This window comes from Drosophila teissieri, chromosome 3L (assembly GCF_016746235.2).
Source record: "Drosophila teissieri strain GT53w chromosome 3L, Prin_Dtei_1.1, whole genome shotgun sequence".
Lineage (NCBI taxonomy): Eukaryota > Metazoa > Arthropoda > Insecta > Diptera > Drosophilidae > Drosophila > Drosophila teissieri.
Genome location: NC_053031.1, coordinates 19,854,673 through 19,867,942, shown reverse-complemented (window position 1 = coordinate 19,867,942; position 13,270 = coordinate 19,854,673). Strand labels below are relative to the sequence as shown.

Genomic DNA, 13,270 nt, shown 5'->3' with positions numbered 1-13,270 from the left:
ATTTGGCAGTGGAAATTTTTAATCTGATCACAATTTGCCGACAAAAGCATAATTCTGAAGAGAAGCCATAGCTCGTGTTCATCAGGTATCACGTGAAAATGGTTTACAAGTGCACCAAAAATGTAAGAACTGCGCTTACATATAATGTAACAAGATAAGGCAGGAGTGATGTCAGAGCGTACACCATACACACTACTTGGCTACAAAGAGAAGCAAGCTTCCATGGGGTTCTCCACAGTGCTCTCCGGGTATAAAAAGCACCCGCCCTCGAGCAGCGGACTTTCAGTTAGCATCAGCGGCGATCCGCGAGTACAAGTGCCATAGCCCACCGATCCGAGAAATCCAGAAATAAAGAAATATCGCCACAATGTTCTCCAAGCTGTCAGCACGGGGAATCGCCACCCGCATGAGCTTTTTGGCCCAGAAGACAGCTGCCCAGGAGACCACCGCCGCCGGATCCCGTTCCGAAGTGGTCTACGCCCGGGAGAACAAGTACGGCGCCCACAACTACCACCCCCTGCCCGTGGCCCTGACTAAGGGCGAGGGCGTGTTCGTGTGGGATGTGGAGGGCAAGCGCTACTTCGACTACCTGAGTGCCTACTCGGCGGTCAACCAGGGTCACTGCCATCCCAAGATCGTCAAGGCGCTCACCGAGCAGGCCTCCAAGTTGGCCTTGACATCGCGGTAAGTGGGTGGGCGGGCGCAAAGGGGCTGCGGTCTAATAAAATGTGAGTACAAGCAGAGCACAAAGACGTGCCCCCTGGGAAATTATCGGATCCGTGCTTTATCAGTAGTATTTGTATATTTTGTATATGTGCCCTTTAGGGTGGACTTTGTTCCACAAATTTGTACAAGAGAATAGTCAGTAGTTTTACTATATTGTGCGTTTAAATTAATAATGTCCCACCAGGCGTATGAGTAATATAATTAGAAGGTGTCTGAAGCTAAAGATGCGCCGATTCCTAGTTGTATATTTTTAAAACACAAATGTATTTTGAAGGGATCACTCGATTTGTGTAGAATTCACACAAAATGCTGCTAAACTGAATGCGCTTTATTACTTCTGTTGCCAACTGAAAAATTAAACCCATCAATTATTTAATAACTTTTTCGACTGTATGCTAATAAAACCTGCCGATAGAGGAGCGAATGTCGCCGATGTTTTTAAATACGTCTGGACAAGATTACACAGGCTATAAATACAATTTCCGGCTTATTTAAGTACATTTCGAAAGCAACTGCCTATTTGAAAGTTGTCATGTGATGGATTAAGGTTTTTTCCTAGACCATTTAAAAGCTTACAATTGGAAACACGCATCATTTGTTTATGTTTTTACCACATCTACATTTCTGACAGTGATAACCCCCCATGAAGTGCCTGGAATCTTATCAGCAGTTAGTAAATACATATTTCAATTCTCACTTTTCAGTGTTATTCTACATTTGTCAGAGGAAATTCATTTAATTATTGTAGTGTACTTGAGGTTTGAGTCCTGATGCCGGTTTTATTTGGTTTCTCTTGGGTTGCCAGGCCAGATTGTCAGGTTGAGTGGGGCTATAAAGCCAAAGAGGTTCGCTGATAACGAATCGGGGATCGATGACTTGTTATTGTTTGTTGCGATTTCTAAATTTGGAGCTTTGTGGGGAATGATAAGCGATTTGACAATGGAAAAGTAATAGCGGTTTATTTTTGGATGATCCAGATGTTTGTTGGCCTACTTTGAATAATATATTTAATAGCCATTAGGAACTTAAAAACTAAGCAAAAATCCAGGGAGTGAACGCATTTATCTAGAGCAATTATAAACGAAATATAAAGTAATAAATCATCAAAAATTGACTTAGCTCAAAATCAATAAGAAATGTTTCCCAATCCTAATTAATCATGTTTTTTTGTAATTTTCTCTTTTATTTTAGAGCCTTCTATTCGGATGTCCTTGGAGAGTACGAGGAGTACGTGACCAAGCTCTTTGGCTTCGACAAAGTGCTGCCCATGAACACCGGCGTTGAGGGTGGAGAAACCGCCTGTAAGTTGGCCCGCAAGTGGGGCTACCTGGAGAAGAAGATACCGGCTAACCAGGCCAAGATCATCTTCGCACGCAACAACTTCTGGGGACGAACCCTGTCGGCCGTGTCCGCCTCCAATGATCCCAGCAGCTACGAGGGATTCGGACCCTTCATGCCCGGATTCGAGCTGATCGAGTACGACAATGTGTCCGCTCTCGAGGAGTCCCTCAAGGATCCCAATGTGTGCGCTTTCATGGTGGAGCCCATTCAGGGAGAGGCTGGCGTGGTGGTGCCCAGTGATGGCTATCTGAAGAAGGTGCGGGAGCTCTGCTCCAAGTACAATGTCCTCTGGATTGCCGATGAAGTGCAGACAGGCTTGGCCAGAACTGGAAAACTGCTGGCCGTGAACTACGAGCAGGTTCAGCCCGACATTCTGATCCTGGGAAAAGCCCTGTCCGGAGGATTGTATCCCGTGTCGGCGGTTCTCTGCAACGACCAGGTGATGCTGTGCATCAAGCCGGGAGAACACGGATCCACCTACGGAGGAAACCCCCTGGGCTGCCGAGTGGCCATGGCCGCTTTGGAGGTCCTGCAGGAGGAGAAGCTGGCGGAGAACGCCTTCAAAATGGGTGAACTCCTGCGCGGCGAGCTGTCCACGCTGCCCAAGGATGTGGTTTCGGTGGTGCGCGGCAAGGGTCTGCTCAACGCCATCGTTATTAACCAGAGTAGGTTCCATTAGTTCTGCACAAGTAATCCCCATCTAATCCAATCAATCTTTCACAGAGTTCGATGCCTGGGAGGTGTGCCTTAAGCTGAAGGAGAATGGACTCCTGGCCAAGCCCACCCATGGCGACATCATTCGCTTCGCTCCTCCGCTAATCATCAATGAGACTCAAATGCGCGAGAGCATCGACATTATCAGAAAGACCATTTTGTCCATGTAGACTTTGGGGTTTGTGACCACAGCTCATATATAGCGAATAGCGTTTAACAGAAGTTACATTAAGTTTTGTGGAAAGTCTGAAATAAAATACACTTTTAATATTTTTATACCAGGAAGGCTGTGTTTTCAAAGCTAAATAGTATGAAACCATTAACATGAAATGCCAAGATATGGGCCTTCGTTGCTAATGTGGGGAGAGGTAAGATCTTTAAGGGGAAACACTCTTTAGAAATCTAGACCCCACTTCCCCCTCCATCAACCGCCACATCCGCTGCAACTGTGGCACGCGCAAATCCGCTTATACGAGTAAAAGTCAAATGTAATCTAAACCATTTCAATTTGCCCGTCTGTCTGTTGCCCAAAGGCGTCTCTTGCAGACTTCCAGGAGTCAACACCTTTCAAGGATGTTACCACCTCCGCTTCACTACCCCTGCTTTGCTCCAGGACTCCCCTTGTTTACCGAGCAGCTCCATCTGTTTGGCATGACGCTTGGCATATTGACTTTAAAGATTTGAACGAGCGCGCGGAACAACAGGTGACAATTCAAATGATGCCCGTAAGTAGGCTAAACATCCCCCTCGGGCAAAAAAAAACAGGAGGCAAGGGGGCAATTGATTTGTATTTGATTTTTATTGGGTATTTCTGGTGTCCAATTTGTTTGACGCCAATTGAAAAGCAATCAGTGTGAAAATGAGAGGACGCAAGACTTTTTCCAGCTAATTAAAAGTTTGCGCACCAACAGAATCGAATAAGAAATAAACGCTTATCTTTAAAGCCATAAAAAGTAAGCAACTTTCGCAGCAGGACCCTTTATCCTTGGGTCAAGTGTTAACGCTTAAAACTAAATCTCCTGCGTCTGGCCTTTTGTCCAGGCCAGCTTTGAATCTGAATAGAATCTGAATTTCCGAAAAAACTGTGAAACTGTTGCCTCTTTTATCCTCTGTTTTTTTTTGGGGTGTCAAAAGCCACACGACTCAGGACACAGGACACTTGGACCTTCCCTGATCTTCTTCTTTGTAGTCTGTGCCATAATCTTTGCCTTTTTATCGCCGCCCATCTGTTGATGTCTTTATTAAAAAAAAAAAAAAGAAAAAAAAAAGGAGAGTAAAAGTAGCTGGAAAAATCCATTTTTAGCCCATTTTTTGTGGGTTTTATTGCCCAGACGAGATGAGGGAAAGCAGAAAGGACACTTCTTAAGCATTTTATTAGCAAACTTCAAGTTGTTTCGTCTGCACATAATTAAATAAAGCGTTAAAATTAAAAATCAAGATTTTCCCTCCATTTTTTGAGAACTCTAACCTAGCATTCCCAAAAAATATGTTGTTGGGGGTGGGCGGGGTGAAAGGATGTGCCCGTGCACTCCGTAAAAGGACCTTTTCTCCTTTCAGATAAGCATTACAATGTCGTTAATTCGCTTTCCTTTATGCCGCGGCTCGGAATTCCTTGGCCTAAAGTACCGAAAGGCCGCGATAAGGAGCGAAAATGTTGCGACATTTTCCGCCTGGTAATTGTCCTTGCCAGGATGCGCGGTGTCCAAGTTTATTGCCTAACGACCGCGGCACGTTCCCCTCGTTTTTATATTTTAATTAAAAACCAGCAGTCAACTGGCGGGTGAAGTGAAAGGAGTGGGGTTCTGTGCTGCGGGGATACGAGTTTCGAAAGTAGTTCACTATAGGTATTGACATATTTACATACTCTCCTGGAAGGAGTGCTCCCAAAATGAAAACCAACTAAATATTGAACGTTTAATATGCTTAAATAAACAATGCAAATTAACACATTGAGTACCATTAACATCGTCGTACTTGTTTTTACGTTGAAGGCTAACTGGCTTACTTGATAATTAACTAACATTCATTTGCAGTAGAGCAACGATTCTTTGCCAATAAAGTAATATACTAAAAAAAATTTTAAAAAAATCGACATAAATTTGCACAACAACAATATAAAAACGATAATAATAAAGAAAAAAGACTTTTACCTCGATAAATTATAGCTTGGTCAGCGATCAAAGTGCATTCTCATGCAAACTTAGATCTCAATGCAATCCATGTTTTTATGTTATAACAAATTGAGCCAAATCCTATATCCTATAGAGCTCTCCGCTTAATCCATTAACCTTAAGGCTCTTGATTGCGCTAATACTTGCAAAAATAAGCAAAAATCAGCATTTTAATAGGAAACTCGTGCGGAGTTTCGATCGTAAATTTATTAGAGCTTAGGCTGCACTGCCTGCAAGCCGCAATTCACATGTGTCATCGGACAATTTTCGTTTATTAAGGGGATTAGGGACCCAAAAAATAGCTATAATAAAATGTTTAAGGGAGAAAAGAACAAGCCAGCAAATGATAAAATAAAGAGCAATAGGCCAGATGCAAAAGTAGCTTATTACAAAATGAGGGTGCAAAAAGCGGCAGCCAGGAAATTTCCTTCTATTCTCCCTTTTTTATGGTAAAAATAAAAAACAGGGTGACGAAATCTGGCGTGGGGAGGGCAATGTTTTTATGCTTATGACGACCCTCTTTTGTGTTAATAATCTTGAGGCGTCCACCGTTGTAAACGGTTGTTCTTCGCCGGCCTGGTAATTACATTAAGATTTGAGGTTTTCTTCTCCGTTACTTCTGCGGGATACTTTTATGGTTTTCATTTAGTGACCGCAGGACCATGAAACAATGAGGCGGCAATCATAATTTAAATTTCTTCTGTTTCTCGATCGTTTGCTGGCAAATAAAAATTCAATTGTGCAGAACATAGAACAATTATGACAAAAAACCAAGTGCCGAAACGAGCACACAGGATAAAGGGTTGAGTGTCGAGAGTTCAAGGACTCGCCGTGCATATTAAGTAGTTATTGTGTGTGCCTTTCGAATGACTGCCAATAACATGGTGATGGGTATGCTGGATTCCAGGTGATGCATAAACACATAATTATTTACCTGATCAAAGTAGTCTAGCATGTAAAACTGCTAGTATCAGATAACATAAAATAGAAAATACAAATGCTTTGTGTAGAAACTAACAAGTAATATATGTTTATTATATAGTTTAAAAGAAACCCAAAATATCACTTAGCGGCTTATGTTTACTTCGTTCTTGTACATTACCTCCTTTGAAATCAGATCACCCGGTAATCTTATGGTCTAAATTCTAGACTATAGGTTATGCGATTGTTATTTTTTTTGGTGTCGGCTTTCTGAAAATACACATTCCCCAAGGCAAATCACGTCGAATGAGTGTCATCCCAGGACGGGCAACACATTTTTAAAACGCCCGAAGGGACACGTGCATTAAACAGCCCGGCAGGACATCACATTCGCAGTCGCTGAGTCGCAGAGTTGCAGGATCGAGGCAGAACGAGAGTAATTTACAAAACTCGTCGCCAGTTGACTTCAACGCGTTTGGCCGTCGCGCAATTAGGCAATTGGCCGCGAGTGGGCGGGTGTGGGTGTAATTGGCAAAAAATGACATGCGATTGCAGAGGGAGGCGAGTGCAAAAATAAACCAAAAATTGATTTTTATGTAATGAGTGCGAAGGTCCTGTCCAGGACAACTGCAACTGGCTGTTGTTGTGTCACTTTTTTTGGGCTGTCGCATGCCGGCTGCATATTAAAAAGCGCGTGATGCGTTCGCTGGTCAAAAACGCTGGCCGAAGGCCTGTCAATTTTTATGAAGTTAAATTCTCGATGGAGGTGGGATATAAATATTATGGCAGTTCGCTGCAAGAGGTGTTGCATGTAATGAAGCGCATAATTTTAATTGGTTTTTGTGAATTTAATAAAGCATTATTAATGTGGCGGCTGGTAGTGGAAGCAGTGGCAAATACTTTACAAATGATTACGATAATAATCAAATGAATGTTTTCTATTTTAGGCGCATTCTGTTGGCTTGTATCTCGTTAGTGTATGTATATTCTTTATAATATAATAGTCAACAATTTTATTGTTATTAAATAGTAAAAATAATCTTAGAATCAATAATGATTTTAATGTAATATCAAATCAACTTCAAGATATAACATTTATTTAAGTATTTCTATATTAAGTTCCTTTTTTAACAAAAGCTTTTTTTAAATCATTAATAAATTTTTTTTAAATAATAGGGAGATGTAAGGATAATGTATAAGTTTCTTTGTATCAACTCAAAGTTTAAATACATTCATTGGCGCCATTTCAGCACTTAACAACACTGACAATTCAAACAACGGTCATACCACCCTAGATAGTATAGTATTTTTGCTAATGACAACAGTATTTCAAAGCCAACTTCAGCTGGTCTTACTTAGGCAGCAACAATTTTTTTGTTTCATATTTTGTTTGTGAAAATTTAAAGCACAACGTCGACGTCAAGAGCTTGACTTCCCCGCTGCTGACGAGATCGACCCAGTCCTACCATGTCGCAACAACGCTCCACGGAGCAGAACGAAGCCTGCAGCAACACCAGCGATGTGATTACGCTGGACGACGACGACGAGGACACGGATGTGCAATTCGTTGCAGTTCTGCGACCCACCGCCCCTGTCATCGATCTCTGCCTGTCGCCCTCCACTTCCGCTGCTGCGGCAGCTGCGGCTGCAGCCCACTCCGGAAACGGAAGTGCCGAGGACGCGGCGGCTGGATCTGCACCTGGACCTGCTGCTGCAGCTTCGGATCCCGATTCACCTGCTGGTACGCCCGAGGAAGCAGCGAAAGCCACCAACGGGGATGCGGGTAAGCAAATTAGCCTTCCGCCACCTGAAGTTCACTAGCTGCTGAATACAATTGCAGTAATCTTAGAGCAATGCATGTGTATAATAATAATACACATGCACTACATACAGCTGCACTACATATGTATGTACGTGCATACTTAAATATATACTTGTGTATGGAATCTGATTTTAAAGGACTTCCCTAAACCATTTCAAAGCAATTTTAGAAGCAATTATGATTATATCAACATAACCCAAACGAATTCATAGGAACGCGAAGAAATACTTAACAAAATTATTTATTTTAAGCTGCGCTCAACAACTTTGTGATCGCCGACCATATTATTGGTATTGGAATTGTCCAATAATCTTCTTTAATATTATAAGATGTACTATCTCTTCTTCATCCCAATCAGCTCTTCAATATAAATTGAAAAAATCGAAAAGGCAAAACGAAATATTTCAGATATTTAGAGCTCGAGCACAAGAGATTACTATTGTATCGTTATTATTATTATTTATATCCATCCGTTTTATATCCATTAATCTTATTGCTTTCATTTTTAGCGGCAGCAGTTTCTGGCGAAGATTCACCTTCTGCAGCGGCCGCTGTCTTGGAGTGTCCCATCTGTCTGCAAACCTGCATCCACCCAGCTCGTCTCCCCTGTGGCCACATCTTCTGCTTCTTGTGCGTAAAGGTACGTAGCTGTAGTACGCCCCAGACGGAAGCTTTTCCCGGTCACTTAGGCATTCAATTCACATTCAAACTCGCATTTTTGAATATTATTTCTGACCAGCAAAAGCACCCACAGCACGTAGTCAAGTTCAAGGCTGTTCTTAACCCTTTGGTGCGACAGCTGGTTTCACTGATTGATTAGCATGCCAACCGCACACGGCATACCAGAAATTATGGCATTAGATTGGCTTCCGGCTGACGACTTGTCAATTGGTCTCCGTCTCCTGCCAACTTCAACCAGTTTCAGCCCAAGACTACTACTGCAATTAGCACTCGAGTAAATTTTCCTGTTCACAAACTGGTTTTGGCGTGGGAAAGCGTTAGTTCAGTGGCAAACTTAACTTCCTTAAAAAAAACTTTAAGCTTCCCACACAATTTTTGTGTTAAGTTAATTCGAATGTACTTCATATAAAATACTTAGAGTGCTCCCATTTTCTTGCCTATGCAGTTATGAATCGAAAGATTTATCTTTATTATTTTTGATTTGTATTTATTGATTTGTTTTACGCTTTCCAGGGTGTTGCTTATAAGAACCGCCGCTGTGCTATGTGCCGCCGCGAGATTCCCGCCGAGTTCCTGGATCATCCGCAGCTGGTGAATGGCATTGAGGACATCTGCACCACTCGCGCGACTGAGGATGGCTTCCAGTGGTACTACGAGGGAAGAAATGGTAAGTAGAATTAAGCTTCTGGTGTCGGCCATCCCTCATTTCCCATAAACCCCAAAACCTCCACGCACTTAACACATCTAGGGGGCTGGTGGGCATACGATTCTCGGACCAACGGAGACATCGAGATCGCCTATGCAAGCTATCAGATATACAAGGCACAAAACCCTACTATTGCGGCCTTATTCGATCGGGACCATCTAACCCCGGTCAATTACTTTTATCTGAGCGAAGAAAATTTAGTTTTCTTCGATACCGATGCAGAGGTTATTATATATCCTTCCAATAATCGTCCATTCGATCAGGGCGCTCCAATCTCACCCAATAACGAGGATCGGGACTCTCCAAGTCCATCACGGGAGGATTCTCTGAGCTCAGACTCCGAGGATCTGAACGTCATTAGGCCTCATCCAGGCAGGTTGCACATCCAGATCTGCGGACGTATGTACGTCATCGATTTTTTGCAGAAAATACAGTATCTCCGCTCGAATCCAGAAAAGCGTCGCAATATCATGCGCTGCAAGTGCACGGATGACGTTCCTGGCGGAAAGAGAGGAGTTGCTGGACTGAGCAATAACTAAAAATACAACAACACTTTAATAATGCAACACAACACCTATCTCCTTTCTCATTCCGCATATCCATTTCCATTAAACCAAACTGTGATAAATGGCCAAATCATCGAAAAGAATTGGACCAATTCCATTCCGAATTTTTCTTTCCTGTCAAAATGTGTAACTTTAGGCTGGTGGCAGTATGATGACCGCACTAGTCAGGACATCGAAGATGCCTTTAAGAAGGGCGACAAATCCTGTACCATTTTGGTGGCCGGCTACGTCTACATTGTGGACTTGGAGCAACTCGTCCAGCAGCGCCAGAATGAACCCACTCGCTGCCGGAGGGTTAAGCGAGACCTAGCCACTATACCCAAAAAAGGGGTGGCCGGTCTGCGGATCGAGGGCAACCAAGTGACCAGCGACACCATCTTCAGCAGACCAACCAACACAGCCAATCCAACCACTGTGGCAGCAGCTGCCTCCAGTTTCATATCCACCATAGCAGCCACAGATGCGGCCATCAGGATTGCAAGCGACATAATTGGCTCCACGCTGGCTCATGCGGATGAACTAACTCGGGGGCTGACAGCTAGCAATCTCAACGACGATCTCAGCAGCAGCGGTGAGCAATCCAACTCCACAAATTCAAACGATGCAGAGCGCTCGCCTGCCTCCTCTCCTGCCTCGAGTTCCATGCAGGATCTGATTACGCGTGACCTGAGGAACACCCAACAGGTGATTGCCCACAACCAGCACACCATCGATCTCTTCGAGCAGGCCTTGAACGACTTCCAGGCGCTGGCCATGCGCAACTATGTTGACTCCAGCGATGAGGAGGACAACGACCAGGATCAGGAGCAAGAGCTGCGTGAACGGGAGCAGTTGGAGGCGGGCGAGCAGCCACAATCCAGCGATAATCCGCAGAGGTTTTAGGAATTAACTACTTAGCAGAAAGCTTATTTTGTTGCTCGCCTAACCGATACATTTAAAGAAAAGATCAATGTTCCTTTAAGCAGATTTCAATATACGGAAGGGGGAATGTTAACTAGAAAAATGCAGCGCGTACCTGAGAATTTATCAACTAACATATATAATCATAGGCTCAGAGCGTTGGGCGTTGAACAGAAAAAGAAATAGAAAAGAATGTCTACAGGGTAAAGAAACATATTCCTTAAAACATAAAATCAAATATTGAAGCATAGACGTTACAGCGGAAATATAAATAATCTATTTAATATGATACTCAACTTTCCTCAAAAAACTTAACCCAATTAAAGCAAAAGAATGTTATTCCTATTATGAAATGGACAGGACAGTAGTAGCATTGTTTAAATCCATTTGTGTGGCCTGTAATGCTCTAAAAAAAATCTCTTCAACACCCCCGAATAGAAGTTTGCTGAATTCCCCTGTACATAGTGATTACTTAATCAAGAGTTTTACAAGAATCCAGACAAATTATCCTCCCTAAGGTCTAATTTGCAAGCTGGCAAAAGTAAATGCAACCTCCACCAAGAAAGAGTAGTGTGAAAAGACAATATTTGTGAATTGGGATAACCTTGACATGGGTGGGATTTCTGGGAGGTCAATTAGGAGAAGATTCCCACTCACATAATTGATATTCAGTGCGTTTCTCAAATTGAAATCGTTTAAAGCATTTAAACTTACTTTACACAGTATCTATGTTTTAACACACAAAAGTTTTCAGATTTAAATTAATTCAAAGTGTTTTATTGAAGCGCACTGTGGTTAGGGGAATCAGAACCAGTATTAAATATTAAGTCGCCCTAAGTGCGTTAAACAAAAACAGTTCTGTGACAGTTGAATATATTGATATTTTGTATACTCTAAGTTGCTTTAAATAAAGTATTTAAAGGACAATTGTTAGTCAGATTAGGACCTAATGTATACTATGTGCTACGATGGATATACAACCGATTTAATAATCTCAATTTTGTGACTACTATTTATAGATTCGTTTTCGATATGTACTCCGCCATTACTTCTAACAGCGAAATGCGTATTCGTTGCTTCCCTAATATCTACGATATACCTAAAGCTCTACTGAACCCGACTCCCGACTTCGAAACCCCTCCTGGTAATATCAACAGCAGTTTTAAAATTATACCTCATAATGATCCCACTTGGAGATTTCTCCATCCGCTCACCGCAACTCATTGTGAACCTCATTCTTTCTGGCATTACGCATTTCGCATTTCCTTGATCTTTGACAACATTCGCTATCGCATAACTGACAATGAATGAAATGGTCTTAATTATAATCATTTGCATTGCATATCTGGAATACAGAGTCTTTTCGATATAGTTTTCTTATCCTATGGTGGCAGTTTCTAAACAACCGATTCGTACTTAATAATCATTTAGCTTTTCAACAATTAAATCAAAACCAAATGTGCCAAGAAACATTTTTTGAACAGCACTCGCTCCGGTATTTTTGAAAGCACTGATAAGGCAACTCTAATTAACAGCACGTAGCATTTTTTGTCGTCTAATATAATTACATTTAATTAATGAATTAAGCATTTAAAACTTAGTTTATACAAGATGTTAAGAAATGGATTTTGCTGAATCCGATATATGCAGATTAGAGATCTGGCTTCTGTGCACGATCACATTTGTAAGAATAGTCCTAAGACATGTATTTAAGTTTGGCAATAAACAAACCACATAACCTGTGTGAAATATTATTTATATGCTCGCCTTCGAATGGAAGTAATAAAAGTTTACATTTTTAATTTCAAGAAACTCGACGTTATCATTTCTTTATTAAATTTCTAGATCAAACCGACGTATATTACCCGATTTGTGATGACAATAATAAAAAATACATTAATATAAATATGGTATTTCATAATGGAAGTAGCTTCGTGGCTTTGAAAAAATGCACCGTGTTGCAAAGGAATCATAGCATTTCAGGCTTTCTTGAAAACTGAAAAACAAACTTCCCTGACAAAAAAATAAAAAGCAAAACGATCCATAATTTTGGAGCACAAAGGGAAGACATATCATCCTATCTTCCATAGATACACTATTAAGGTGAGAGGAACAATACCGACAAGATCCTAATCTCTAAGATCTTTAACCACCCTTAACTGGGACTTGTTAAAGGCAGTTATTGTGTTGGGATCATATACCCCTTCCCCCTCTCAAGTGGCACTGATTGACGGCAAGGGAACCTGCACCCTGGACATGGAAATGGACCACGGACACTGTCCCTCTGTGTCCCGCAAATACCTGAAACCCTATGACTCATGCGCAATGGACCAAAGGAGCCTGCAGCACGCAGGCAGCATAACAATTTATTGGTCAGAACAAACAAGAGAAGGTGCTGGAGTGAGTGGTGAGAGGGGGGGAGAGGGGTTTCTCTTAGAAGGGAAAAGCAGATTGTGTGATTGGGAAGATACACCGCGACAAAAAATACCTACTAATGTTATCAGGGGAAACTATTAATAGTAATATAAACCAATACGTCATGCCAGCAAACTTTATATGTATGTAATATGAATTCCCATTATTGTTAGTTTATAGTTTTACATTTTTAAATATTATTCGTGTTTAGAAACAGGGTTTCCCATTTGGGAATATTGAATGCTATGATAATTATTGTTAGACCATTTTATAGGTAAACATAAATGATCAATGAATATCAAATTTG

General features: G+C 41.7%; 2 protein-coding genes across 5 annotated transcripts; both read left to right on the top strand.

Moving 5' to 3' along the window:
* The first annotated feature begins 295 nt into the window (after positions 1–295).
* Positions 296–3,066, top strand: LOC122616684 (ornithine aminotransferase, mitochondrial). Its single transcript, XM_043792223.1, has 3 exons — positions 296–684; positions 1,918–2,732; positions 2,791–3,066. The coding sequence occupies exons 1-3, from the start codon at positions 368–370 to the stop codon at positions 2,949–2,951; spliced, it is 1,293 nt and encodes a 430-aa protein (XP_043648158.1). The 5' UTR covers positions 296–367; the 3' UTR covers positions 2,952–3,066.
* A 4,152-nt stretch (positions 3,067–7,218) lies between these two features.
* Positions 7,219–12,560, top strand: LOC122615707 (E3 ubiquitin-protein ligase rnf146). 4 transcript variants are annotated; one of them, XM_043790765.1, is made up of 5 exons: positions 7,219–7,656; positions 8,205–8,335; positions 8,890–9,043; positions 9,785–10,219; positions 12,394–12,560. In XM_043790765.1, exons 1-5 carry the CDS (start codon positions 7,341–7,343, stop codon positions 12,546–12,548), a joined length of 1,191 nt encoding a protein of 396 aa, XP_043646700.1. In that variant the 5' UTR covers positions 7,219–7,340; the 3' UTR covers positions 12,549–12,560. The 4 variants fall into 4 exon arrangements, with proteins under 4 accessions (XP_043646700.1, XP_043646701.1, XP_043646699.1 ...); XM_043790766.1 differs by lacking the exon at positions 12,394–12,560 and adding an exon at positions 11,568–12,356; XM_043790764.1 differs by lacking the exon at positions 12,394–12,560 and having other exon boundaries at positions 9,785–12,356.
* Positions 12,561–13,270: the final 710 nt, after the last annotated feature.

Coding starts and splice junctions, on each gene's coding strand:
- LOC122616684 (XM_043792223.1), top strand. CDS start 368: ATGTTCTCCAAGCTGTCAGCACGGGGAATCGCCACCCGCATGAGCTTT. Junction 685..1,917: donor AAGTTGGCCTTGACATCGCG/GTAAGTGGGTGG, acceptor CTTTTATTTTAG/AGCCTTCTATTCGGATGTCC. Junction 2,733..2,790: donor CGCCATCGTTATTAACCAGA/GTAGGTTCCATT, acceptor AATCTTTCACAG/AGTTCGATGCCTGGGAGGTG.
- LOC122615707 (XM_043790764.1), top strand. CDS start 7,341: ATGTCGCAACAACGCTCCACGGAGCAGAACGAAGCCTGCAGCAACACC. Junction 7,657..8,204: donor AGCCACCAACGGGGATGCGG/GTAAGCAAATTA, acceptor TTTCATTTTTAG/CGGCAGCAGTTTCTGGCGAA. Junction 8,336..8,889: donor TCTGCTTCTTGTGCGTAAAG/GTACGTAGCTGT, acceptor TACGCTTTCCAG/GGTGTTGCTTATAAGAACCG.